General features: G+C 37.1%; 1 protein-coding gene across 1 annotated transcript in view; it reads left to right on the top strand.

Moving 5' to 3' along the window:
• Window positions 1–9616, top strand: part of LOC113192324 (uncharacterized) — a 39959-nt gene extending 30343 nt beyond the window's left edge. The window contains exons 4-7 of the mRNA XM_077795515.1: window positions 6511–6642; window positions 7230–7373; window positions 8222–8347; window positions 9403–9616. Of these exons, the coding sequence (XP_077651641.1) occupies window positions 6511–6642; window positions 7230–7373; window positions 8222–8347; window positions 9403–9600 (600 nt within the window). The 3' untranslated portion in view covers window positions 9601–9616. The remainder of the gene's footprint in view (window positions 1–6510; window positions 6643–7229; window positions 7374–8221; window positions 8348–9402) is intronic.
• Window positions 9617–24872: the final 15256 nt, after the last annotated feature.

The raw sequence follows: 24872 nt of genomic DNA on the forward strand, positions 1-24872 counted from the left end.
ACTAGAAAATGGCTCTGGTGGTTTTATTTAAGGGAGTACATCAAAAGCAGGGATAAGGTTTCAGGGTGGAGTCTTGCTTCATGGTGTCTTGCAGTCAACAGGTTGACTGGCATCTTTGCAGGCTACACCCGTCACTGAGAGGCTATGTGGCTGTAGCAGGTCACCCCATCTCCCATGCTGTGTGGGACCTGGCAGAGCTGAATAGTATTCTCATGTATCTGGGTGATCTTACCAGCAGGATTGCTGCTGGAAGTTCCCAAATAACAGATTTTTCTATTCATCGGGCTTCCATGGCGATTTGGTCCACATATAGTCCATGGATGGCTCTCAGCACTTAAAGGATTTGATACAAGACACAGGTATTTTGGATAAGCCTTCAAAGTCACTGCTCTCTGCTTCCAGGCTGTCATGAACTAAGCAGCTTATCTCTACCCCTGTCCTTCCACCACAATGTTCTGCCTGCTTTGGGCCCAGAGGAAAGGAGCTGGCTGTCCATGAACTGAGACCACTGAAACTGACTAGAAAGAGAGAGAACATTCTACCCATGACTCCAGGGCAGTTAGATAATCACACATGTTTTTCTGCAAAGAGCTGAGGAAATCAAACTCTAATAAATGCCTGCTATAGAAGTTTGCAGACATTGGTAAAAAGGAAGAATAACTGGTGTGCTGAAGTTAAAAATATCTACTGTGGGTTTATACTTTAAGAAAGTGCAACAACAGAAATATTTATGGTAGCTTGACAGGAAGAATAAAAATATTAGTGATTTTTCTTATTGCAAAACAAAAAAAAAAGACTTCAAAGTCACAAGCAACAAAACCAAAACCAACAATGAGATTATATTAAAGTAAAAAGCTCTGCAAGGCAAAGAAATGGTCACCAAAGCGAAGAGACAATGGCAGATAAGAAGAAAAATTTACAAACTATTCATTTGACAAGGGATAACACCCAGATTATAAAAAGAAACTCAAAAATCTAAACAGCAAAAACAAAAATCAGATTTAAAAATGAGCATAGGTTCTTATTAGATATTTTTATAAAGAAGATATACAAATGACCAACAAGTATAAAAAAGCAATTTCAACATCACTAACCTTCAGAGAAATGAAAATCAAAGCCAAAATGAGACAATACCCCACTCCAGTTAGAATGGCTATAATCAAAAAGACATAAAACAGAGAGACAAATATCAAAAAGATGAACATGTTGATGAGAAATGGAAAAAGAGAAACTCCTATACACTGTTGGTGAGAATATGAATTAATTGAAAACATTTCGCAAAACATTATGGATGACCCTTCAAGAAGTGAAATGAGAACTACCATTTTATCTAGCTATCCCAGTGTTGTGTGAAGCCAAAGGAAATAAAAGCAGTCTATCAGAGTCATACTTCTGTTCCTATTAAAAATGGGATATTAGAGACATATTTCTATTCCTATAATTATTCTAGCACTATTCAATATAACCAAAATATGGAGTTTATCAAGGTATTCATCAATAGATGAATGGATATAGAAAATGTGGTACATTATAAAATATAAATCACCAATAAAAAATTCTGTAATTTGCTATAATATAACTAGATGACATGATGTTAAATAAATGAGGTAGTAAAGAAGGACAAATCCACATGCTTTAATTCATATGTGGAAATAAAATAGTTTATTTCATAGGAGTATAGAATACTAATCACTAGAGACTGGGGAGTGTAGGAAGGAAGGAGATAGAAAAGGTCAGATAACTAGTACCAAAATACAGTTAGATAGAAAGGATAAGTTCTAGTGTTCTACAATATAGAGAAGTGAGTATAGTTTATAACAATTGATCATATATTTTGTAAAGAATTAGAAGATAGGAGTTCAAAGCTTCCCAGGGTAAAGAGATGATTAATGTTTAAGGTGATGAAAATGCTGACTATAATGATTTGATCATTGCACATTATACACATATGTTGTATTATTGGACTATAACCCTGTTGCAGGGCCTGACTCTGGACCTACATGGAGGAATGCTTATCTTGCTCATTGTGCAGCAGGGAAGTCCTAACATAGAACGCCATGTTTTGGGAGAAAGTGCTGTCAGAACATTGGCAAGCGCAATTTCCTTGCTCTTTTGACAAGAAGTTATTCCCTGCAAGGTCGAGCTATGTGGCAATTCTTGAACTCTTGGTGTCCGGACTCCTGTAAGATGATACGTTGTGTATCATCTCTGGCCTATATCATATATCATGACTATTATGTGTAAATTGGCACGTACTCACTATAAAAGCTATTTCTGCTGTGCAATAAAGCAGACACCGTTCTCTGAAACCATCTCTGGAGCAGTTTCCCCACGCCCTCAAACTCCCCAATCTATGCTGGAAGGGCAAGTCCCTCTGCAGAACCCATAAATAGGTACAAGTTTCTGTGTCAATTCAAAATTTAAAAATAATACTTTTTTTACCATTCATAAAAATGTTTAAACATAACTTAAAAAAAGTCTATATTTAAGCCCTAACACACAAGAAAGTCTTTGCTTTCTAATATTCATTTGTATTTTCATGTCCCCATTTCTGGATTCTTATGCTTCTCTGCCACATCCCGTGTGGGCTATGAAATTTGGGTTTCCCTTTCATGGAGTGGGCTGGCTAAGAAATACAGCAAAAAAAATCACATGACACAGAAAATTGTTTTAAAGAGTGGGGCCAGAGGATGGATCTTAGACCTTAAGGGTCAATCTCCCACAATGGAAAGAGAGCAAGAGCCCATTTTTTTTTTTTTAATATGGAGGAACTTCAAAGGCTTTCACAGAATGTTCTTATCCAAGGTAGGAGGTGAGCTATCCAGTTCCCAGTGAATCACACCCAACTCTGGAGCTAAAACATCAGTCTTCCTTCCCAAAGGAAGACTGAGGTCACATGCATTGCACATTCCATTAAGTGGGAGGAGCCACAAAATAGCCTGTGATGCCAAATCAAAATCTCCAAGGCCCAGAGAAGATGCTCAAATAGCTCAGGGGTGGCTCCCCGCACGCATTAATTTATCAACTTTACTCGTTTGTTCTTTAAATGTACAATCATAGTGAATGTACATTCATTGCCAACCTATGTTGTCCTGCTCTTTGTCACCTGCAACACACTGGTGATACTAAGTCATGACACAGCAACCAACGTCTTCAAGGGGCAATGAACTAGTGGAGAGGACCTATGGAAAAGCAGGCAGTTAAAGGGTGTGGAAAGAATTACTATAACCAAGACTATAAAAGTCAGAAAATATGTTCTGAGGGAGTGAGGGCCCTGCTAGTCTGGAAGCAGAGGTCAGTCTGGGGAGAGTGGTAGCTGCTAGTGGAGGGATAAGTATGTCATGACACATGGATTTCTTCAGATACTGTTTCTGTCATCAGAATCACTGCTGACATTTCTACTTTTAAGGCTTACCATTCCATTCAGTTCTCTTAATAACTGTCTTCACCGATTAGCTCTTTCATTCATGAACATTTATTAAAAATTCACTCAATGCCCAGTACTGTGTTAAATGTGGTTCCCATTTGGAAGACATTTAACATGCAAATGCTTGCTTTCTCCCATAATTTTCAGGAATTTTTGAAATCTGCTTTCCTAAGAATCACAAGGTATCTTGCTCTTCCCATTGCTTCCACTTCTATGATCAAAAGCTCTGAACTGTTAGGATTCTGTTTACTTTCAAATTTTATAGATCAATATAACTTACTGAAAGACTTCTATGAGCAGGACAGCATATAAAATGCTCTGGGAGACACAAAGATGACTAAGATTTGACCATTTTCCTCATCAAGATTATAAAGGAGTAAGGAAAATGTGTGCACAAAGAAAATAATAATGAAAAAGTAATGCTGTACTAAGGAGATTTTATTTTGAAAGATAAGAATTTCCAGGTAAAATAAGGTGCAGAAGAGAGCCATTTGTTTCTTCCTCGTTAGAGAGGTGAGAGGGTAAAGTAACACTGTAAAGACAGAAAGTTTGGATTAAGAACAATAAACAAAAAAATTATGAGGAGTCACATAACTTTTTGAAAAGTTTGTATTTCCAGCACATTCCAGAGGAGAGATTGTAAGAATTTTAAAAAACCAGTCTGATCATATTCTATATTTCAAAGGCCAAGTCATCAGGTTTCCACAATGTAATCATATTCTGGATCCTAGTACATTTTTAAATATGTACATATTAGAACCAAAGTGTTTGCCATCAGCTTTCACTTTCTAATTATGTATTTCTGTAATACTATAATGTTTTATAATGCTTATGCCTTACATTTATAATTACAAAAAGTAATACAAAACAAATTTGTATGTAGAGCTTCTATTATGGATTGGCATTGAGCTACTTTTCTAGATAGGGACCTGCTAGGTTCCTTTTTGAAAGTGATAAAATTTATATGGTTATTAAAATGTATTATGATTATTAAAAAGTTCAAAATATATGAAAAATTTTAAAAAGGGAAAAACCACGAATATGTCTCTCATCCTACCACAACTGCTGTTGATGGTGATATGTTCCTTTCCACTCATTTTCTGCATATTGGTGAGGTAGTTTTTAAATAGGTAGAGAGAAATGTTTCCTAATATCTAATCACAAGAACAGAAATATTTTGTCTGCATGTATTCAGCCCTGCGTTTTGGTCCAGATGGAATGGTAGAATAATGGGGTGATTACATTTCCATGGATCCTATGGATCTTATGGATCATTCAGAAATAATCAAACTCTCCTAATATCTCCCAGTAAGTAAAATCTACATCTTCTAGACTCACTATCTTATAAATTGGTCATATTAACTAATTATCCAGACTTTATTGGCACTTACCCCTATTGCTTGTATAGAAGTTTAATCTCCTGAAATGTACCTCAAATTTGGAGGAAGGGAAGATTGGGTAATGCTTTAGAAGCAAATCCAGTTAGCCATCTGATCAGTTACCAACTGCTTTCCTCTTCACCTGCTCTGCTCTAACCTCCAGAGTTAGACACTGCAGACTGCCCCAGCTCTGGCCTCACCAGGAGGCTGCCAGGGGTCCTGAAGCTTGGGAGCACAAGGCAGGGCAGGAGATGCTGAAGGACAGGAGATGTCCATTGTTACCTCCCTTACTAAAGGCTCCCCAGCAGTGCCACTTGGGTCCTACAGGATTTTTACTGAATTTGCTTTTTAGGAATGTACTTAAACCTTCCTACTCCAGGTGTGTCCACTAATAGGCAGCATTTGGAAGCATTTTAGAAAGGCAACAGGCCAGGCCCCACCAGATTCTGCAGTTTAACAAAAGCCTCAGGTGATTTATATGCAAACTATGGTTTCAGAAGAACTTCCTTGAAGCCCCCCTCTCTTCCTGAGACTATGACATAAATACACTTGGGGATAAGGGCAGCTTTGGGTCAGGAAATAAAAGTGACACACAGGCTATTTTTATGATCACGGGATCATCCCTTCCCTAGGATGGCCTCATCTTTGTGGCTGAGTCAAACTTGAAATTCTTGGCACCTCCCTTAGGATGCACTCTCCCTCGGGAGGTGCCCTCCTCACCACCTCAGCTGGGGAGACTTTTGGAGATGGCCATTCCTTTATCAGTTCAAGCAGTTTAGTTCACACTAGAAATCCACCAGACTTGGGGGAAATCTTGTGCTTTACTCATAGGTAAAATATGCTTTTATTTAATCAGCACGGATTCAGCACTTTTTACCTACAAAGCACCCCATTACTAGCTATGGGAATCTGTGCCCCTGCTTGCCCCCCACCCCCCGAAGGATGGTGGGGTGGGGGGTTGGGGGTTGGTGGAACAATCCCTGCTCTCAAGGCAAGCAAATGAAGAAGACATGTTTTGGGACACATTTGGGAGACAGTTAAAGGAAGAAGCCAAACGGTTCCAAGTGCGGCATAATTTAGAGAAACCACTAACTCATCTCGTTTCTATAGCTTGCCTGTGCCTGTTCTTCAGGTGGAACACCTTTCTTCCCTTTCCATTTCTCTATATTCTTGTCAGCCTTGCAAGGCCAAATTAAAATGCCAGTTTCTCGATGAAATTTGCTGTCATCCCCTCAGTTAATGATTTTGATTCTTCAGAGTGGCATCTTATCTTTAGAGCAATGTGTATAGAGCACTTATGAAGGAAAAGGGTGGTCCCTTATAATTAAGCCAGTCTTCTTAGTTTTACCACTGGATTTGCCATGCTATGCCATGATAGTTTTTGAGAAAGGAAAAAAAAATTAAAGCTACTGAAATCATTCTATTAAGACTTCACTACCCAGTTTATCATGCTTCTCAAGTCTTACGGAGAAGATGAGAAAGACCTCTGAATACTGACTGGGTTACAAAGGTTTAAGTTACTCCCCCTCCCCCATCAACTGTATTTTTAACTTTTCCCTAGTTAGATTGGTTCTTTCATCCAAAAACAATGTCCCCATTTTGGTAGATTAGTAGCTGTTAATCTCAGCTGAATGGAATTTCATCTTGTTGTTAGAAGGGGGCTGGCTACATCCCTGTCAGTATTTAAGAAGTCCTCTCCCTTAGCTGGTAACGCAATTTATGGCTGAGCAGCAACAAGAGGAGGAGAACGAGGGACCGATCTCTGAAGAATGCGTAGCTCCTATCAACCAACTAGCAGCTCGCCAGCTCCAAATGGGTGATGCATATTTATTCATGGTTAGTATGGGCTCTTGATAAACTGTGTTTTAATTCTGATCTGGTGATACTTTATTTGCTATCTCTTTAGTAGTGCTTATGGCCAAGTTTATACTAGATAAAACAGCAACTCAGTGGCTAGGATACTGATGCTCTGTGGCCCAATGATGTAGACATTGTGATTGCAAATCATGGACTATGATTAGGAAAACTGTAGCTCATCCTATGAGCAGGGTGAACAACTTTATACCTATGTGCAATTTTATAATGTAAAATGTAACGAAATAGATTGGCTTTAGAGTTTCACTTTATGTAGGACTTCTTGTCATGGGGTGTACACAATTAATGGATAAACATACTAGCATATATAACCTGACCTTAAAAAAGCCATAACATCCAAAGACCAGACACAAGTATATTGGAATCTGCATGGATTCTCTGAGATGGCTCTGGCTGTCTCCCTGAACCCAGGCTTTCTGTAAGTCAAAGGACAAAAATAGCTCTCAAGAATGACTAACAGAAGTCTCTTTCTAGACAACTATTGAAACAACAAAGTGAGTTTGTGTGATTCCTATTTTAAAGATCAGCTTCTCTCACCCCCCCCCCAGGCCACCTGTTACAGAGAAGAGATGGAAATGCCTGGTTTTGTCATATTCTTTGAGGATCAGGCTGAGGTGAAGAGGTTCCAAGCAAAGCGGTTCATAAGGTATCTAAGAAAACGTCAGGGTACCATCTGCCTTCCAAAAATTGAGGTGAATATAATTTTCTATAATCTAAATTGGACCTCTGCCAAATCTAGAAAAAAAACTAATTGCTACTTATTAGATTGCTCATGTTCTTCCATGAGCTCCTTAGCAACTGACCTGAGGGCAAGCATGTGCCAACATCTTAGCCACTAAATGCTTATTTGGCTTTTCTCAATGATTTACACAAAGTGTGCTCCCTGGATCTGCGGAACCAGGAATACCTGGAAATTCTTAGAAGTGAAAATTCATGAGCTCCACCTCAGGGCTAAAGAATAGATTCCCTGTGGGTATGTCCCAAGAAGCTATCTTAACAGCTCTCCAGGTGATCCTAATGCTTGCTATAGTTGGAGGAACACTAGTCTTGTGACTTCTTCCTAGAACATGTTATCAATATATTATGTCAGTAATGTCATTCAGGTATGGCTGTTTCTGATGTGACTTTTTTGTTTTGTTGGAGCAGACACTCCAAATAGTCCTCTATTGGGTATTCCATTCTTATCCAAGGGTTTGTTTTCTTTAAACTGGACTTTTAAAAGAAAAGCAAATGCCTGCTAATAACAGAATTGAACTCACCACAGAATTCCAAAGTTAATGGATCAATGACATACTGCTGTTTGCCCTTGGTATCCTTGCTTTGTAGGAAGGAAAAGGAATCACCTGGAAATCTTTTGAAAACACTGATGCCAGTGCTGTAAGCCGTATCTGTTAAGTCTGTGTGTCAGCAGTTGAGCCATGTATCTGTATTTAAGATTCTCAGCTGATTTCCTTGTGCTACGAAGTTTGGAAATCATTGGACTGTGAAAACCTCATCACCTTTGCAGGAAGTAGAATATAACATTGTTTTTCTCCAACAGAAGCCTGAAATTGGTAACTGGGGAAATGCCATAGTAGCCCTAACATCAGCTCTGCAGATGGAAAACGTAATAACCAAGAACTTGGAAGACCTGAACACCTTAGCCACTAATGCTAATGATGCTGGTGTAAGTGGTTAACTCTACTAACAAGCACCTTTTATTTTCTACCCATTTTGTATTTTTATTTGCTTCTGGGAAGTGGGCCCAGGACAGTGGGTCACACAATGTAGTTGTGCTTCTAAGAAAGTATGGGAATGATTTCAAGGGGTATGTTGGGTATGGGGGGTTATGGATCCTTTCCTTACCAGAGAGGAAAGTATCAGCAGGAATATTTCCTCTGGGTGATTCAACAGAATTGTGATTCTGTTGCTGATTTGTAAGTCTCCTTGAGCAGAAATACTGAAGCTTATTGAGCATCAGAATCTCTTGGAGAGATTACTACAACTAAGTGCTGGGTATACCCTCAGAGATTTTGATTTACTTCACCTTTGTATGGGTCTATGATTTGCATTTTTAACAAGTTCCTAGGTAATGATGCTGCTGGCTGGGCCCACAGGTTAAGACTGATTGTTCATGATTGTGACAGCAGACGTCAATGGCTGTCTGTTGTGCTACAGACTTCTGTGAAGTTCTGGTTATTGGTGAACACTTTACCTTAATGGCAACTTCTCTTCACCAACTCCCTACCATCTCAGAAGGTCAAAGTGATGAAAATATTCCCAGCCCTAGTGAGACACTGGGCTCCCCCAAGGAGTTCTGAAGGACTCTGAATGCCTGGGCCTTCTGCTAGACCATTTCTAAGTCTTTGAAAGTGGGTTCTGGGCAGCTACTCAGTCTGCAAATGATTCAAAGAAACGGGTTTGGAAACCATTGCAGTCAGTTTGTTCTTCATATAAGCTATACTTTGGTATACCCTAACACTCACTGAAAGCTAATGCTTATATGCACCTGTACGTTTTTTAATAGGTCCTTTGATCTCTGCTCTGGGAATTTCAACATGCATATGAACCAGATAGTTTCTTTTTGAAATGAAGATGTTGGTTTAGGAGGTCTGGGGTAGACCATAAGATTTTGTATTTCTGACATGCTTTCTGGACTGCTGGGTTTTGACCTACCATTTGTGGTAGTTCTCCTTGCAGACATGGTCCTCAATGTGGGCTCTTCCTGTTTTATTTCTGCAGCTCTTAAAGTTCCTGAAGGATTTCCTAATTAAACAGAAAAGGAATACAGCTTACCTGGAACGCCAAATTTCTTATGAGCATCAATCAGAAGAAAGGAGGAGGCAGGAAATGTCTGAAATGACTTCAAAAGGTGAAGAGACTTCTGAGAGCAGCACAGCAAGTCTTCCCACTGCAGGGTCTCAAACATCTATTTTATAGTCTTGATCACTTCCACTTGCCTGAAGATGGCGTTCCTTTCCATTTTCTAATTCTCAATGCTGTGTATGAAAATAAACCTGTCTTGCATTATAAGGTGTAAAAGAGCTTACTACAGAAAATTAGTTCCACCAATTTGTCTTGGTGAGAGCTTCTTGAACATTTGGGTGCATTAGACTTTAAAAACAAACAAACACAAACCCTCCTATTCTCCTCAATGGCTCCCAAACACTCAGATGAAAGCCAGATCTTGACTTATTTTGTACTGGCTGAATTTACCAATCCCGAAAAACCAAAGGCTGAATGTTTTCTTTAATATTCGGATGCTAAATCACAATAAGGCCACCGTGGGAGAGGGGGGTGTACAGAAGAATAGCATTACCTTAGATTAGATAGAGGGAAGGGAAGGAAGGGGAGAGGATGTGAGAATAGGAAAGATAGCAGAATGAAAGTCATTACTTTATGTATATATGTGACCACATGACCAATGATTCTACAACATGTACACTCAGAAAAATGAGATTGATATACATAGATGAAATATACTGTCATGTATGGCTAATTAAAACAAATGAAAGTAAAAGAAAAAAAAATTAAATCCCAATAATGTCCTTCCTCTTTGGAACGTATTTTAAGCTCCAAGTAACGGGTTTCTTCAAATTAAATGCAAGGTAAAGTTTGAAATCAAGAGTTCTTGGTATAGAAAGGATGAACCTCACTGGAAAGGAGGTACAATGGATGGGCAGCTTCAACCCAGCTCCATTTTCATAGCCCAAGGTAGATGTAGGCAACAGCATTGTACACAGGCTATTAACATTCTGCAGCTGAGGGTATGTTTCCCATCCCCTACTGTGAGCCAACCCAGGAGCTACTTGGGTAATTACTTTCAGGAGCAAAAGATGAGTAGGCAAGCTTGGGTCAGACCTCTCAGGGCCTCGTGTGACTAGTACCACCTGGGAAGGAACGGGTGCTCTAGAACATTGTGTCCTGCCTCCAAAACCTACTGTTCTCATGGCCATGAGTGAGGTTTTTACCTCTTTATTGCATCAGTGTAACAATCCATAAATGAGATTAATGGTACTTCATAAAGAAGATTAAGTAAATATATCTAGAACAGCTCCTGCCCAGATTACACAGTGTTAGTTTTATAATAGTGATGCCTCTTCAACTTGAAACAAACACTTCCAGTAAGAAAATGGGTGTCAGGCAGAGGCTCAGGCCCATTAAATAGATTTGTGATCCATCAAGTGATTTCATCAAGAAGATGAAATACACGGTTGAGATAGTAGACATGTTTATTCAGAGGCAGCAACAGACGCTAGCCAGCTCCCAACTCCAATTTCAATCCCCAGCCAGTTCTATTATTCACACCCCGTCCCCCCAGGCTTTTCCATAGGGCTTTTTTATATGCAAGCCAGGTAAAGAAGACACATTGCCAACTGGTTCTATCAGTGGGTGCACGTGCACAAAAGCACAAAAGTAAATGTTTATGAGTGCATAGGCTGAATCAGTGTTTATCAGCAGGGCTATACACTAGAAACATAGTCTGCCAAAAGCCTCAGCTAGGGATCATAACAGCCTATATTTTTTCCTGCCTTACAGAAGATCACTAAAATTGAGAAATAATAAAACATTTAATTCCCATGGACAGAATTTTGAGAACAAGTTGTCATAAGGATTCTGATAGACATGGGGGGAGGGGCGGAATTTAAGTTAACAAATGGGCTGAATAGTCAAATAAAGCTAGTCAAGTGAGCAGTCGAAGTAGTGATAGAAATTGTTAGTCAAGGGAATAAAGAAATAGTATTTAAAATATTTTTTTTAAAGTGGGCCCATGGTTAAACTTTGGAGCACTGAAAATGTAAAAATTTCCCATAAAAGGAATCACTTAAGAGTAAAAACTGGTAGGTAAATAGCAGCTTTCTCATTAAAACTACCTACCTATGGAAAAAAATTGGAAAAGCATTCTTTTTTAAATGCTTTTTAAATTTTTTTAATTTATATATGACAGCGGAATGCATTACACTTCTTATTACATATATAAGCACAATTTTTCATATTTCTGGTTTTATTCATAGTATATTCACACCAATTCATGTCTTCATACATGTACTTGGGATAGTAATGATCATTACATTCCACCATCATTAGTTACCCCATGCCCCCTCCCTTCCTCTCCAACCCCTCTTCCCTATCTAGAGTTCCTCTGTTCCTCCCATGCTCCCCCTCCCTACCCCACTATGAATCAGCCTCCTTATATCAGAGAAAACATTTGGCATTTGTTTTTTGGGGATTGGCTAACTTCACTTAGCATATTTTCTCTAACTCCATCCATTTACCTACAAATGCCATGATTTTATTCCCTTTTATTGCTGAGTAATATTCCATTGTGTATATATGCCACATTTTTATTCATTCATCTATTAAAGGGCATCTAGGTTCGTTCCACAGTTTAGCTATTGTGAATTGTGCTGCTATAAATATTGATGTGGCTGTGTCCCTGTAGTATGCATGGAAAAGCATTTTCAATGTGGAGGGTAAAAACTAACAGGAAAAGGGAAAAATAATTTATTCAAACATGATGATTAAGAAACTTTACAATCTACAGGAGAAACTCATTATTTAATAGGAACATATAAGACTTACCATCCTCCTGCCTCGGACTCCCAAGTTGCTGCAATTACAGGCAGGCATCACTTCTCCCAGCTATACAGACATTCTCATTAAATTCTGGAGTAAGGAAAGATTGGTTTATCCTCAATACTAAGGATTTTTCTGAAAGTTCTGAATCAGGGTTTCAATATAAACACTGTTTCCCTCTTGACTTAGATGATTTATTGTCATGGTGGTGGTGGTGGTGGTCCTGTGCATTGTGGTCTGTGCATTGTGAAGTGTTTAGCAGCCTTTACCTAATGATGATACAGTCCCCTTGTGATAAAAAAAGGTTTCCAGATGTTGCCAAAAGTCTTTTGAAAGGCAAAATCACTATCTAGATAATGAAATAACAAGCTAAAAGAAAGGGTATATTTATAAAAGATGGACATATTTAAAATAACTAAAACTAAGAAACTTTTATAACTTACAAGAAAGTTCAGTAATGTTGCTGATTATAGGATAAATATCCACACATTAGCCTTTTTATATAGCATCAATAAACATTTCTTTTAATGGAAACATTTCTAAAAATATATCTGGTTCAAAGTAGCTAGTAATACCTTTAGGAAAAGGATGGTAGCTGAGTTAGCTCCTCTAGTGGTAATACCAAATTAGCACATCAAATTGAATAGTTGTTCACTTATCAAACTATCTTCTCAAAAGCTTAGGAAATCAAGTGACAAACCAAAATGTCTACATTAGTATAACAAAATACAAAGAAGTATTATAGAAGGAAGGAAGGAAAATGTTGTGTACATCATCCCTCTCCTAACTCGAAGCAACCCATCATAGAAAGATCTGCTTCCTGTGTGTGGGAAGGAAAAAATAAGTATAAGCCTTAGACTTGAACTCTATTGCCAGGCCTTCCATGGTAGAACCAAGTGGCAGACAAAGCTCTAGTGACCTGCTTCCAGGTCACTACCTATACATAGTCTGAGCAGCAGAAGAACTACATTAAACCAAGACCTGGAGATGGCAGAGCAGAGAGCAATACTTTACCCACTGGGGATCAGGGCATTAAAGAGCATTAAAACTAGTACAGAGCTTTATCTTGAAGCATCAGGTCTCCCACAGTAAGACCAAGAACCCAGTAGAAACTTGAGGCCCAGATCTCACTGACAAAGCCTCTTGACTGGTTCCAATATCAGGCAATACTTGTGGGCACCAGTGCAACGGACTCAAGTTTCAGTCTGATTCATTTCCAGCCTAGGAGTGGGCCCAGGGCATACCTCCAAAGAATATTCAGGTCTCTGAAGCTGTGAGACCAGCTTGGTGGGACATTGGTAATTACAGGACTGACATAGGAACCTGGGGCTGGTCCATCTACAGTGACTCTACCCACAACCAGGAAAAATCATTCAGTGCCTGACCACAGACCAGTAACTGTGAATGAGGCATCTGGGCTTACCTGGCCCAAGGGAAAGGTTTATGAGGATATACTTCTCTTTGTTCATTTTATTGTTTGTATATGTACGTCAATAAAAAATCTATATGCAATATTAAACTGAAGTATTTATGAATACAATTATTAATATCTTCAATTGGAAATAGTCAATAGATTAATAAATTATAAAGATTTGACTCTCTCTATATATAATAAAACAAAGATGAAACAAATATTGTGAAGTATTCCTAATAAAAATTGAGTTAGTGATATACAACTGTTTACACACACAATTATGTTCAATATTGTCATAATAAGCTGTTAACAAAAATTCACACTTTGTTTCTTATATCTTAGTCATTTACATTTTAGTTTTGTTTACAGGTTTTTAGTTTTACATAATGGTAGGATTTTTTGTTACCTATTTGTACATGCACACAATATACTAAGATTCTCCAGTCCCGCTTTACTTTTCCTTTATCTTTCCTAGCTTCCACATATAAAATACATGACCCTTGACCTCTGAATTTGGCTTATTTCATTTAACATAATGTTCTCAAGTTCCATCCTTTTTCTTCCAAATGATACTATTTCATTTTTCTTTATGGCTCCATTGTGTATATATACCACATGTTCTTTATCCATTCATCTACTGATGGACACCTAGGCTGTTTCCATAGTTTGGCTATTTTGAATTGTGCTGCTTGTAAACATGGGTATGCATATGTCACTATAGTATGATGACTTTAATTTTTTAGGAAAAATACTAAATAGTTGTATAGCTGAGTCATATGGTTGTTCCATGCCTAGTATTTTGAGGAAATGCTATACTGATTTCCCTAGTGGCTATATTAACTTGCAATCCCACTAACAGTATAAAAGTGTGTCTTTTTCTCCACATCCTCCCCAGCACTTATTATTATTTGTACTCTTAATAACTGCCATTCTGACTGGTGTGAAATGAAATCTCACTGTAGTTTTGATTCGCATTTCCCTAATTGCTAATGATGATGAACACTTTTTCATATATTTGTTGGTCATTTGTACTTCTTAGAGAAGTGTTTGTTGAAGCCATTTTGCCCATTTATTAATTGGATTATTTATCTTTTGGGTCCTTTATATATTCTAGATATTAATCCTCTGTCGGAAAAGTAGCTAGCAAATATCTCCTCCCATTCTGTAAGTTGTCTCTTTACATTCTTAATTGTTTCCTTTGCTGTGCAGAAGCTTTTTAATTTGATGCCATTCCATTTATTAACTCTTGGCATTATTATCGAGCTTTAGGGGTCCTATTGAGAAAGTCATTGCCTATGCCTATATGCTGGAGTTTCAACCCTACATTTTCTTCTAGAAGTTGAAGAGTTTCTATCTAATTCCTAGGTCTTTGGTCCATTTTGAGTTGATTTTTGAGCAGGGTGAGACATAAGGGTCTAGTTTAATTTTTCTACATATAGATCACCAAATCCATACTTTGTTCCTATATATCTTCTGGTTATTTATATTTTAACTTTGTTTACAGGATTTTGACTTGAATAAATTTTAGTATTTAGATTTATCAATCTTTTTCCTTGTGATTTTTTATATTATAGAAAAATCAGTCTTTTTGAAAAATTAGATATTCACCTGTATTTTTCCTCTTCTTATGACCTTATTTTTATACATATTTTTCTTAACCTATTTGGAGTTTATATTGCAGATGATATAATAAATGTGTCTAAATGACTTTTTTTCCTTTAATTACTAACCAAATTACTCAGTACTACTTCTTATGCCATCTCTCCAATATTCACTGGTGTAGGCATTATAGTTTTGATATGAGGTATCCCCCCAAAGCTCCTGGGTTTCTGCAGGAATACTCACAGGTAAAGTGATTGAATCATGTGAGCTGTGACCTAATCAAACCATTGTAATTTAAATAGAATGGGTGGTACCAGTAGGTGGGTGGGGCATGACCCCTTCCCCTGCCCCTCTCTGTATGCTTTCTGACCTCTCCATGAGCTGATTTTCTTTCCTCTACAAGTCCTTTCCCTTGGGCCCACAGCAATGGAGTTTATTGTATGTGAACCTCTGAAACTTTGAGTCTCAAATAAACTTTCCCTCCTCTAAGTTGTTCTTATCAGATATTTTGGTCAATGCAAAAGCTGACTAAAATACAAGAACCTCTCAAAATATATAATAGCACAAATATTTTAGGAGTTTATTTCTTGTTTAAATATGATGCATTGAGCAACTTTCTAGGTATCTTCCACAGAGTTATTCGGTTATTCCCCAAAATCTATGCCATATTTTATGTTTAGTATGTGATTTGTAAGTTCTCTGTGGTAGGTGGGACCCATAATAGCCACAGGGTTTTGTAATAAGCACGGAAGAACCCTATTTGTGCAGGAGGTTTTTGTGAGCATAGCCTAGAAGTGATACCAATCACTCTACTTAAGTACATTGTTTTACACTTCAAAAGAAACTGGGAAATGTATTCTAACTTTGCCAGGAATAAACAGAACCACAATGTTTTTGAATAAATTAGCCAATTTGTTCAGACTTCTTTTCACTCTTAATTTTTTACATTTATCTTTGTTTTATTTTTGTTATTGTGTGAGTGTGTGTATGTGTGTGTGTTTTGTTTTTTGAGGGATAAGTTCCTTTCAGGGAAGTGTACAAATATTTAATGTTCATCTTCACAAGTATATATATATATATATATATATATATATATATATACACACACATATATATACATATATATTATATACATAATTACATGTAAACAATAGTGAAATTAACAAACACAATTTTTTCAGTATCCCTGTGCTCTTCCAATTAATACCCTCCAAAAGCATAACCATCATTCTGATTTCTACCACGTAGACATTTTTGTCTCTTTTTTGAAATTTGTGTAAATGCACTTATACAAAGCATAGTCTCTTGGATCTGCCTTATTCAACATCATGTTTGCTTTTGTGCAGACCTGTAGGGTTTTATTCCCCATTCTTGATTAACATATCTTATTGTATGAAAGCATCGTAATGTATTTACTCAGTCTGCTTTTGACCAACATTTGGGTTATTTCTAATCTTGAACTTCTGCAGATAAAGCTGCTATGGACATTCTTGTTCTCTTTCTGTCTTTCTTTTTCCTTTAGTGGACATATGTCCTCATTTCCATTGGATATATTCTCAAGTGAAATTTCTGGGAGATGGAGTTTAGCTATGTTTAGCTTAAGTACTGTAAAACACTTTCCTAAGATCGTTGTACTAATTTATACTTCCATCAGCAATTTAAAAGCTTCTCAGTTTCTTGCTAACAGTTGGTATTTTCAGTCACTTTTGGGTAAGTTTTAATTTGGCTATAATTTTAAACACAACAGTTGCAAGATTTACCTGGGCATCCAGGAAGAGATCTGCACTTACAGCTAAAACTGTATGTATAGACTGGCCTGGTACTCACAGGTAGGACATGATTTCCTGTTGGACAGGAAAATCTCACAAAATACTAACATCAGACAAGGTTGTCCTGAGACCATAATAAAGTGAGAAAAGCCAAGACAACTTCATAATTTTACTTACACAGAGACCAAAATGAACTTACTGTGCAATCCACAAAATGCCAAATATCTTCTCTCCTGGCCAAAGTGAGTAACCTTCTGTTATAGTTAAAGCTAAAGGGGGTTTCATAAACTGACTTCCAGACCACTCACATATAATCAAATCAAGCCTTTATTGAAGCACACTAGTGGCAGCTGACCAGAACATAAAGCTGTTCCCCTGATTAGCCCCGAACAATTGCAAGGGCACTCCTTATAAGCCTGAAAACCGCCAAAGGGATGTTCGGGGTGAAAGGTTAATAAAATAGGTACTTGTCACTCCATTTTTCTGTATGTTGAAATCCTGAGAACTGTTTGCTAATCTTGTTCCCTGCATGTGCTGTCCCCAACTGCCAAACTGCAGAATGCACTCCCTCACTCGGTTGCAGGCAAACTGCCCACTCGCCCTGACCCGTCAATGAACTTCCCTCCCTGCCCTCTCCAAGGAAAGTATATAAGCTCTGCTTAAGCTGTTCTCAGGGCTCTCTCTCTTTGCTCTATTCAAGTGAGCTCTGAGCCCCAGCATGCTGGTCCCCAAATAAACCCTTTGCCGTTGCATGAGACAGTCTCTTGGTGGTCTCTTCCTCCGACGTTTCGCCGGTCCCTTACCGGGGGGTCTAGCCAATGCAAGCAAGCCAGGTTACAGAAGCAGGACAGTGCAGTCAAGCGGTGGGAAGCCTAACCAATCACAGTTAGCCCAGTCACCCCAGTTACAGAAACAGAGCCCCATTACCCTAGTTACAGAAATAATGCCCCATTAGGTAGTTCCGTGTTCTTAAAGGTTTCTATAGCAAAAGGAAAAGAACATCTTGCTCCAGTCATGACCCTTCTACTTAGCATGGTTGTTTTACAGGATGCAGTCATAAAACAAAATGGAGTCACATTTGCTTCTACTATCACACTTCAATTCTTTGCCAATTAAAATTTGTCCTTACTTGTAGTGAGCTCTCTATTTGGATAAAATATGATTTTAAAAAACTTAACAGATTAATCATCAGGGAAATGCAAATGAAAACCCCAAGGAGACATCAACTCACCTCTGTTAGTGTGGCTATTAGACACAAATAGACAAAAGATAAATACTGGCAAGGATGCAAAGAAGAGGGAACTTTTATACAGTGTTGAAAGGAAATAAAATTAGAACAGCAATTATGGAAAACTATAAGGTTGTTAAAAAAAAAAACCCTGAAAATAGAATGATAGAATGACCATATGATCCTTTGATCCCAATACAGGCTATATAACCAAAGAAATGATATCAGTTTATCACAAAGATAGATGTATTTGCCCATATTTATTATAGTACTATTTACAATAGCCAAGATGTGGAATAAATTGAATTGTCATCAATGGATGAATGGACTTTTAAAAAGAGGTATATAGGGTGGGGATGTGGCTCAAGCAGTAGCACACTTGCCTGGCATGTGTGTGGGCCCAGGTTCGATCCTCAGCACCACATACAAACAAAGATGTTGTGTCTGCCAAAAAAAAACTAAAATAATAAATAAATATTTAAAAAATTCTCTCTCTCTCTCTCTAAAAAAAATTAACTACAATTAAAAAAATAAAAAGAGATATATATACCCAATACAATATTATTCAGCCACAAAAAAAATAAAGAAATCTTACATTTGTGGCAACATGAATGGAACTGGAAGACGATTATGTCATGTGAAATAAACCAGTCACAGAAAGACAAATAGCATATGTGGAAGGTGAAAAACTGCCCACATAGAAATAGAGCCCAGAAAAGAGATTGTTAGATGTTAAGAAGGGGAAGGAGAGGGGAGATATGATGTGTGTCAAAATGCATTTCGAGAGAAGGAAGTAGTGCTAATGTTTTATAGCACGGTAGAGGAACTATAGTCTACAAAAATTAATTATACAGTTCAAAATTACTAGAGGAGAAGAGTTTGAAGGCTCCTAACACATAAAACTGATAATATCTGAAGAGACAGAAATGCTAATTACCCTGATTTGATCATTACACATCTTATACCTGAATCAAATTATAGTATATCCTATGAAATAAGTACAAATATTACATGTAAATTAAAAATTAAGAATTTTAGGTAAAGATGTAAGTTTCAAAAAAAATTACTCAGTTACATTATGCCTATACTTGCTAACAATGTCCAATCTTGAGAAAAGTCCCATTTTCTTAAACTCTCCCTAAATTCATATAATAAAAGATCAAACGTTTCAACAAGTTTTTCTAATATCCTCTCCATTGAGGGCTTGCAGTTCCCATGATAAGCCCTCTTCCTTTGTGCAATAAATAAAAGACCTGACTCATTCAGTTATGTGTTTTCCTGACAGTCTTTGAATGACCCTGAGTGCAGATACTAATGAAGTAAAATTCATGGAAGAGTAGAAAATACCTACACAGCTTAAAACTGCTTCTTAAAAAAAGTTAGCAAATAAAATTTTGACTTACTAAGAAATACAAGGTGAAGTCAGATATAAACAATATTATAAAGGGAAAAAAGGAGCATAACTACACATACAAAATAAATGTTTTTTTTTAAACTTAAGATGTTAATTATGAACAATTTTATTGCCATTAAAATATTTAAAATAGTGAACTAAACAACTTATAAAATGATAATAGCACTAAACAATATACAAAATACTAAAACTGATTCAAGGAAAATGGGAAATCTGGATCTACTGTGCTGATCAACATTAGAATGCTTAAATTGTTGACTGAAAAATGTTTTTCTTCTGTTTATTTCTTCAAGAAGAAAGAAAGTTGGGGGAAGAGGAGGAAAAGAAAAAGAGAAGGAAGGCAGGAAGGAAGGAAGGGGCAATCAAGCATAAGTATTAAACAGTTTTAGGAAATTTTCATGTAACAGATAAACTCTATCTTATACATGTTAACTTAAGACTGCAAAACAATAGGAAAATCTATCAATCATATTTTATAAGATTATGTTATCAGGGGCTGGGGTTGTGGCTCAGTGGTAGAGTGCTCGCCTAGCATTCACGAGGCACTGGGTTCGATCCTCAGCACCACATAAATGTAAAATAAAGATATTGTGTCCACTTAAACCTGAAAAATAAATATTAAAAAATATTATATTATGGAAAAAACACCAAAAAAGGCATAAAAAATTATAAAGCAATTTCACAATACAAAAATTAAACATAAAATTTAACACAAAAAGAAATGTAGCAGTATATTAAAACCAGTTCATTTTGCTAAATAAGCTATATCTAAGAATCGAAGCCATAGTGTGATATATAACATTCTGAAATTTTTGGAGAGATGATTTATAGGTAGTTATTTGATAATCAACACCCATTGGTGATTTTAAAAGTTCTTGAGAAATTAGAAACAGGAAGTCAAACCTGATAAATGATATTTATCAAGAACCTTTACCACATGTGGTGAAACCTTATAACTCTTCTCATTGAAGTCTGATATAAGGCAGGGGTTCCTGCCATGACTGTTTGTTTACTTGTGTCTTGTTAATGTAATAAAATTAAAAATAAAGTTTGTAATAGTTTTGTGTCTGTCAGCTGCTTAGTACTGAATATTCCTACTTTTTCTCCCCAAAATTATTCTAACTAAATAAAGAAAGAAATACCCACAAAAGTATATTTTAGGAAATTAAAAGACAGAAAAATATCCTTTGCAAACTGGAATAACAGATGCATCAAAAACAACAGGTGTCAACAGTACTGGGACAGGAAGTTACAAGAGTAGCATGAATGTGGTAAAACAAAACAAAACAAAACAAAAAAACATGTACTCTATTGTCGAAGTGACAGATGTGTAAATATTCACTGTCAAATAAACAGGTACCCATGATGACTATATTTATTTTATGAATTTATTGTAGTGGTTCCTATCATAATATGAACCATACTTGGTCTATTCTAGTGTTTTCTTTAAAGAAAAAGAAAAGTAAAGCCTGACAAGGCAATATCTATATTTCATTTATGTTTCTTTTCTTTTATTCAGAATAAAGTTTTACTTTTGATGAAATCTGTGAACTTATAACTGGCAAATAAACACATTTATACATATTAGTGGGACAAAGACACATTTTGTTGCTGTGTTACATTGTTTTTATTGTGCATGCATAGCATGAATTTTAAGCATATACAGCCTACAGTTAAACACTAAGAATAAGGTTCTGCATTAGCCTTCCGAGTTTTCCAAAACAATACACTGCAGATTGGGTGGTTTAAACAACAGGAATTGATTTCTCACTGTTCTGGAAGCTGGAAGTTCAAGAACCAGTTGTTAACAGCAGGTTTGGTTCCTTTGAGGCCTCTCTCCTGGGCTCACAGGTGGCTGCCTTCTCACCACGACCCCATGAGGACCCTTCTTTCTGGGCACATATTTCTAGCATCTCTCCTTGCACCCACCTACTTCCTTTTTTAAATATCTTTATTTTATTTTCATTTATTTTTTTTAATGTGGTGCTGAGGATCGAACCCAGTGCCTCACACATGCTAGCCAAGCTCTCTACCTCTGAGCCACAACTCCAGCCTCCACCTACTTCCTCTTTAAAATGTTTTTCCTCTTATTCACTTCCCTTCACTTTTCCCATGTGCTTGCTCTCTGTGACTTGCTGTGCTTTCTGCGTGTCCATTTCCCCTTCTGCTTCCTGTGGTTTCATTTTTATTTGTGCAATCTCTCTCTTTCCTAAATTTCCCCCTGTTTACTAGTAGCCATTTCTCATCCCCTGACCCTCATGTCCTGTTGATTGACCCATCCTCTTCCCCCGACTTTTTTTTTAGTTCACCTCTGCCCTGATATCTTGTATTTATTATTTGTTGTCTTCTTTCCTAGCTGCAATTATGTCATTAATGTATTTTCTCCTTTATGTTAAAATATTGTGTTGCAATTATCCTCCCTGCTTTGGAGCAATATTTTTCTAGTGAGTGTTAGTCTGCAGGGAAGTAACATGTTTTTTTTTTTTTTTTTTTGAACTGGGGGTTGAACTTAGGCTTTGTGAGTGCGAGGCAGACGCTTTGCCACTGAGCTACATCCCAGCCCAGTAGAATGTATTTTGGTATATTATATATACACGGAGTATAATTTCCTGTTCTTGTGGTTGTACATGATGTGGAATTACACTTGTCATGTATTCATATATGAACATAAGAAAGTTATGTCCAATTCATTCTACTGTCTTTCCTATTCCCATCTCCCCTGTCTTCCCTTCATCCCCCTTTGTCTAATCCAAGAACTTCTATTCTTCCCTCCTTCCTCCCTTATTATGTATTAGCAACCACATATCAGAGAGAACGTTTGGCCTTTGGTTTTCTGGGATTGGTTTATTTCACTTAGCATGATAGTCTCCAGTTCCATTCATTTACTGGCAAATACCATAATTTCATTCTTCTTTATGGCTGAATAATATTCCCTGTGTATATGTATCACATTTTCTTTATTCATTCATCTCTTGAAGGGCACCTAAGTTGGTTCTATAGCTTAGCTGTTTGAATTGAGCTGCTATAAACATTGATGTGGCCATGTTACTATAGTATGCTGATTTTAAGTCCTCTGGGTATATACTGAGAAGTGGGATAACTAGGTCAAATGGTGTTTCCATGGAAAATTATATTAAATATGCTTGAGTCCTTGGGTTGGATCCTCTGTACTGCACAAACAAAATTATATAAGCAAATATGCTGTGGGACAGAGCTGAGCCTCATTAAGAGGAAAATCATCACACTGAGATTTATTAGGAGGGCAACATTAGACACTGAAGATGCTTCAGGATCCTGCTATTATCAAATACTGTTAAGTCACAGCATGAAGGTTTACTAGAGCTAATAGACATTATTTGTAGCCCCCATCCAGCATGGGCTACTGAACCAGGGTCACTCAAGTGAATTTGGGCTGGCACAAACGAATCACACAGACACAGAAAATACCTTTTTCTTGGGCAGCTCAGGATGGCTTCTCCATCTCAGATGTAAGCTCCAACAAGGGGGTCAAGAGAAAAACACAGGAGGCTAGTGAGAGAGGGAGAGGGCATGTCCTAAAGCCTATTTATTGAGGGAAGCCATTTGAAATAGAGCATTCCATCCAAAAGAGGTAAGGTGTAGTATTACAAGAAACAGGTGGTGTAACTCAGCCCATCTGCTGAAGCCCAATCCCAGAGCTGCACCTCTCTAGCCAAGCAGAGGTTAAGTCCACATGCATAGCAGCGGGTGCATGCCCATTCAGTACCTCCTTACTCAAGACTTAAAGATGTGTGCTTAGCTCCTGTTCAAGGCAGCCTCCGACAATTATTATTACCATTATCATTGTGTTTATTTTAATCCTACAAAATACAAGAGCAGTTTTGCTTTTGCAAACAATTCCCTTGAGTCTCCAGTTAATTCCTAGCAATGTAATGTTTCTAGTCAAAAATACCTTTCTTAAAAACACTGTGGAGAGATAGTTTCTTAAACATCACACAAAAAAATTTTTTTAGATTTTATAACTCTTCTGTCATTGTAAATCAGCTCAGTTAAACACACACTCATTTAGTATCTTCTATTCGTCTCGGACTAAACCTAGATGTTGGGAATACAAAATTGAATAGGCTTTGACTTCAAGATATGTGCAATCTAGTAGCAAACATACATATATGCAAAGAAGTAGATTCAGTTTGCTAAATGCAACAATAAAAGCCTGTATGCAACAGAGGAACACAGGCAGAGTATCCAATTGTGCTGGGATCCTGAAGGGTGCAATGCAAACAAAAAACACTTCAGAATGTAATTTATAGATTTCTATGGATGACTCAGAGGTCAATAGTATGGGAAGGAGGAATGGAACATTTAGCCTTAGTCTGTGGTGTAGAGCTAGATCCTGAAGAGCCTTTTATGGTGCATTAACATGCTTGAGTCTTGTTCTTCAAGAGGTGCAACAAGGGTTAAGTTAAACATGGATTGATATGATCAGGTTTGTAGTTTAGAAAGTTGACATGTGTGTAGTAGCTCAGCAACTGATGGACTGGAGTTGGAGATCCAGCATAAATATTAGAGTTCAAATGGAATGATTCAATGAAGAAATTGTGAAAATGTGCAATCAATACTGGCGAGGGAGTGGAAAGGAAAAGGCAGATTTTTTTTTAACTATTTTTTAAAAATATTTTTAGTGTAGTTATACATAATAGTGGGGCTCATTTTGACATATTCAAAAATGTATTCAACATCATTTTCTCCATTGGAAAAGACAAATTTAAAAAATACTGTTGTTGTTGTTTTGGTACCAGGGATTGAACCCAAGGACACTTAACCACTGAGCCACATCCTAAGCCCAAAAGATACTTTCTTGGTCTAATCAGTAGGATCTTGTGATTTATCAGATATAAAGAATGAGTAAAAGGTAATTTTTTTCTCCTTTGTTTAAAAGACTTTTTCGGTTTTACAGTTTTTAGTTTTTATTCAACTTTTTTTAATCATTTGCATTCCTTTGTTTAAAAAAATCAAGAAAAATTAGGTCAAATGTGCCAGAAACTCATTGGCTGCTTCAGGTAGTGCCTTATAGGAGGCAATACTTCAATGCATTTATGTACTATGCACCCCAGGGCCACTTGTTTTTATCAATTCACCAAGAAGTGATCAGAGTCCAGTAGGCTGCTTTGTCAGGCTAGTCAGACTCTTGAAGTGATCTAAAAACTAGAATTCTACTTTATTCATTTA

Source organism: Urocitellus parryii, chromosome 2 (assembly GCF_045843805.1).
Source record: "Urocitellus parryii isolate mUroPar1 chromosome 2, mUroPar1.hap1, whole genome shotgun sequence".
Taxonomy (NCBI): Eukaryota; Metazoa; Chordata; class Mammalia; order Rodentia; family Sciuridae; genus Urocitellus; species Urocitellus parryii.